At 34.9% G+C, this 4,583-nt stretch overlaps 1 protein-coding gene across 1 annotated transcript; it reads left to right on the forward strand.

Annotated features, from left to right (window-relative positions):
- Window positions 1-2,190: 2,190 nt before the first annotated feature.
- LOC131035212 (coniferyl alcohol acyltransferase) lies at window positions 2,191-4,092 on the forward strand. Its single transcript, XM_057966865.2, has 2 exons — window positions 2,191-2,814; window positions 2,943-4,092. Exons 1-2 carry the CDS (start codon window positions 2,374-2,376, stop codon window positions 3,870-3,872), a joined length of 1,371 nt encoding a protein of 456 aa, XP_057822848.1. The 5' UTR covers window positions 2,191-2,373; the 3' UTR covers window positions 3,873-4,092.
- Window positions 4,093-4,583: the final 491 nt, after the last annotated feature.

Below are 4,583 nucleotides of genomic sequence, written 5' to 3' on the forward strand. Positions count from 1 at the left end.
GTTTGTATGCCAAGCTATTGTAATCTAGTTTCTTTGAAGGTTATGGGTGCCTGGAAACACCCATGGTGTTGTGTGTAGGTTAATGGAGCCTCTGTAAAACCCTTTTTCTTATTTTTTGGGGTGATTTTTCTGCCTTGTTTGTGATTTGGCTACTGGTTTTCTGATGATCTCACCTTTTAGTAGCATGGTATTGTAGGTTCCAAATCCTGGTAAAATCTGAGGGTTTTGAGTCCCTTCAAAACTTATGGGGTTTCACATCCCCTCAAAACCTGTTGTATGGGGTTTCGGGTCCCCTCAAAACCTGTTTATCCTTAATCAAAACCAATAAGAAATAAAAAACATTGAAACAACAATACTATCATTAAAAAATATATAATTAAACAATATTTTTTCCCTTATTTTATCTATTATTAAACTAACACAAATTTCTTGCCTATCCTAATATTTCAACATTCCTTAATTTATATTATATAATCTAACACAAATTTGAAGGATATTAACCATAACAAAAAGTCTCACCAAAGTAGAGACTTACTACTACAAGGAAAATGACATGTTAAATCATATAGAGACTTCAAGTGTATTATATTTTTAAAACATTGAAACAACAATACTATCATTAAAAAATATATAATTAAACAATATTTTTTCCCTTATTTTATCTATTATTAAACTAACACAAATTTCTTGCCTATCCTAATATTTCAACATTCCTTAATTTATATTATAAAAGCTAACACAGATTTGAAGGATATTAACCATAACAAAAAGTCTCACCAAAGTAGAGACTTACTACTACAAGGAAAATGACATGTTAAATTATAGAAATTTCAAGCGTATTATATTTTTAAAAGTACATTTGGTGTCAATTTAAATAATCTAGAGTTTGTCAGCCGCAAATAGAGATAAATCAATTCACACATGCAATTCAATAACAAACGAATTAAAAGCCAAAAAGTCTTTGTTAGAATTCGACATCTCGCATTATCTCGCATAGTCATTTGCTAGCAGTGTCTTTGAGTGGAGTCGTTAATGTCCTTTGAATTCCTTGGCTTTGTTTGGGCAAGTTGTAATTTCGACGTAATTTCGAGTGACTGGATGCTGAAGACTTTGTAATGTTTTTGTTTGTCTTCTTCTATCTTTGGACTACCATACACATCCACGCAGTCATCTATCCTCATATATTCCTCAACCTCTCATTTGAACCATTCATAGTTTACCATGGAGAAAGAGAGCTACCATTTGACAACTTCTCATTTTATATAGACAAAAACACCCTGTTTTGTTATATACTTCTTTATACGTATATAATATAAAAATATAAAAAATTGAGTGTGCATGTAATATACGTATTTAGACGATATGTACATTTTACACAAGACATTATGACTATTATTTCAAGATTCAAGCAAACTACAATAAGATGCCAAATTTATAATAAGGATGAGAAAATAACAAAGATGAAGAGGATGTAATAGCATAAGACTTAAAAAGAACATTTAAATATATTTGTAGATACAAAACAAAATCTTACTTTAGATATTAAATTGTTATGACAATAATAATGCATGAGTACTATAAAATGATAGATAAAACTACGATAAATATTTTCAAGATTATTGTCAACAATAAACATGAATTTATTATAAAATATTTGCATCAAATATTACCTTATTCGAATGATTTATACAATGTAATTAATCAACTTATCGTACTAATGAAAAATTAACTAAATAGTATAATGATAAGCAATATCTAAATTTCACAAAATATTAATTTAAAAAATATAATTAAATAAAAACATACTTTTTCTTTTTTCAAATGCTTTTTCATGTGATTTGTGCTCTATGAAACCCCAAAGTTATTATGAACAAAATAGTTCTCATCTCTCGATAATTTTAGTGCAATGTAGAGTTAGTAGTTTAGAGAGAGGACTTCATGCAAAAAGAATTTTGATAGAAATGATCATATAATGCAAATAATCAATCCAACTACCCCAAAGTAACAGTCAAACAAATCCTTTCTGTGAAGATAAAGTCTTGCCACATCTGACATTGCCCACGTGACACTCCTCCTTCGACGAAACCGGACATAGTTTTTGACTGGACTCATTAATGCCATTGGAATTCCTTGGGCTTGTTTTACATTTCAAAGCGGAAAATGCAATCAGAAATCCTGGTAGCATCTTTTTAGAGATGACTATGAAATGATTTTTTGTTTTCAATCTTTGATCCTGCAGAATACTATATATATGTATGTGTCGTATCACCCATTACACCAAGCATTAGTCCCTCTTCATATATTCTGCTTCTTCCTGAACCTCTCATTTGAACTATTTTAGTATTATAGTAGGTGTGGCCCTTAGTAATTAGCATGGAGAAAGAAATGATGATGAGATTTAGCGTGGAGATCGTACGAAGCTCCATCGTAAAATCGCCTGTACCCACAAAAGAATGCACGCTCAAAGGCTCCAACATAGATCTCACTGTTCCTGCCATTAGTCCCGGGCACTTCTTTGTTTACAAACGAGTGCAAGATAAGACATACCAAGAGATGGCAAGTCCGATCAAGAAGGCGCTCTCTGAGACACTAGTACTGTTTTATCCAGTGGCTGGAAGGTTTATCATCAGCCATAATGGTGAGCCTGAGATAGACTGTAATAATCAAGGAGTGCCCTTCATTGAAGCTGAATCGGACGCTGCCATTAAAGATCTGGATTTTTCTCAGCCAAGTTTATCTGTTGCCAAATTGACTCCCACGAGGCACCCTCTCCAAGGAGAATCCCCTCGTTGCGTTCCTGTTTTAGCTGTACAGGTAAATACATAGTTACTCACAATAAATGTCCGCCAATTCCTTCTATAGGATATAGAACAAAAATTAACTAGTGTTGTAGAATATCAGTGAGCATTTTAAGAATCTAAGCGACCATGATTTGTGTGCAGGTGACGAGGATGAAGTGCGGAGGAATTGTAGTGGGTTGTTGTTTTGATCACAGAATAGTAGATGGAATAAGCAGTTATAATTTCTTTAAAGCATGGACGGAGGCAGCACAAGGTCTATCATCTTCCATTATTACGCCTTGCTTTGAACGCTCACTCCTCAATCCTCGGTACCCTCTCAACACTGGTGCCATTGATAAGCATTACATGGCACTGCCTTTCTCTGCTCTCGATCGCACTGATCCTCCTCCACCCCAAATTGGGCGCATTTATCATTTGGATGCTCTCACGCTTCTACAATTACAGGCTCTGGCTAACCAATCTCAAGGAGAACCCCGTGTTGGGAAACCCATAACAAAGATGGAAGCAGTCTCTTCCTATATTTGGAAACTTTTTGCTCGCGCCCAAGCTTTAACCTCTTCAGAACCAACCAGAATCGGTATCCCGATCGACGGACGTGCATACCTGAACCTCCCTCCTTCCTACTTCGGAAATGTGATAGCAATTCCTTTCAAGGAGAGTTATGCAGAGCACATATTACAGCAGCCATTAAGCAAGATAGCAAAAATTGTACGCAACGTTATAACTGGTTCTGCAAACAGTGAGTATTTCATGTCCTTTGTGGATTGGGTGGAGGAGAAGAGACCTGCAGCGATGTTAGCGAGAGTTTATGCGGAGGAAGGATCTGCCGTGGTGGTGTCGTCGGGAGTGAGGATTCCATTGTATCAGTTTGACTTCGGATGTGGTAAGCCTACGTTTTCAAGTGTATATTTTCCATGGGGAGGAACAGCAGGGTATGTGATGTTGCAGGCGAGCCCCCTGGGAGATGGGAATATGGTGGTGTATATGCACATGGCTGAGAAGGACTTAGACGCCATTGAAACTGATCCTGAGTTTTTGTTCGTGAGGGTCAGTCGAATGAATTTCTGGTAGTACAAGGGAGTTTATAGTATAAAGATCCAAGAAGAATTGTAGTACGCTTTCGCGTTTCCTCCACAGTGGGATTCTTGCTGCTAAACTAATGTTTTCGACAGTTTTTATCCACTGTTTTGTAATAAATTTGGTAACTCGCTCCAAAAACACCCAAATAGCAGAAATATAATGGCTTACTTCTAAGAATAATTAATGATAATTTATGCCATCAATCAGTTTACATGAGTCCATATTTATGCCAATAAATAATGATAATTACTCACACAAGTAATAAATACGGGCTCCAAGTGGTCATTTATAAACAAACTTTAATTTTGGCTCTGTAAGTTTTTCAACAGTAAAATCATGTCTCGATATCTGAGTTAAGATGTGAGTAATTTTATAGAAATAGCACATGCCCTAATTTTGGGTATGGTAAGTTTTTAAAAAGTACAATCTTGTTTACATATGTGAGACAAGATGGGAATCACTTTATAGATATGGACTGTTAAGTGGTCAAAACTGATTGCAACTTGTGCATTGATGGTTACAATTATCATGCTTTACAACCAATGGTAAAAAATTCCAAAATCTTTTATCGATATTCACGAATCTAAAAGATAGTCACATATCCATATGAATGGACTACTGGATAAACATCTTGGTTGACCACATGACAAAGTGTATTTTAAATAAATCTTACACAAGTTTAATATGTTACATTATAAATTA

Source organism: Cryptomeria japonica, chromosome 5, assembly GCF_030272615.1.
Source record: "Cryptomeria japonica chromosome 5, Sugi_1.0, whole genome shotgun sequence".
Taxonomy (NCBI): Eukaryota; Viridiplantae; Streptophyta; class Pinopsida; order Cupressales; family Cupressaceae; genus Cryptomeria; species Cryptomeria japonica.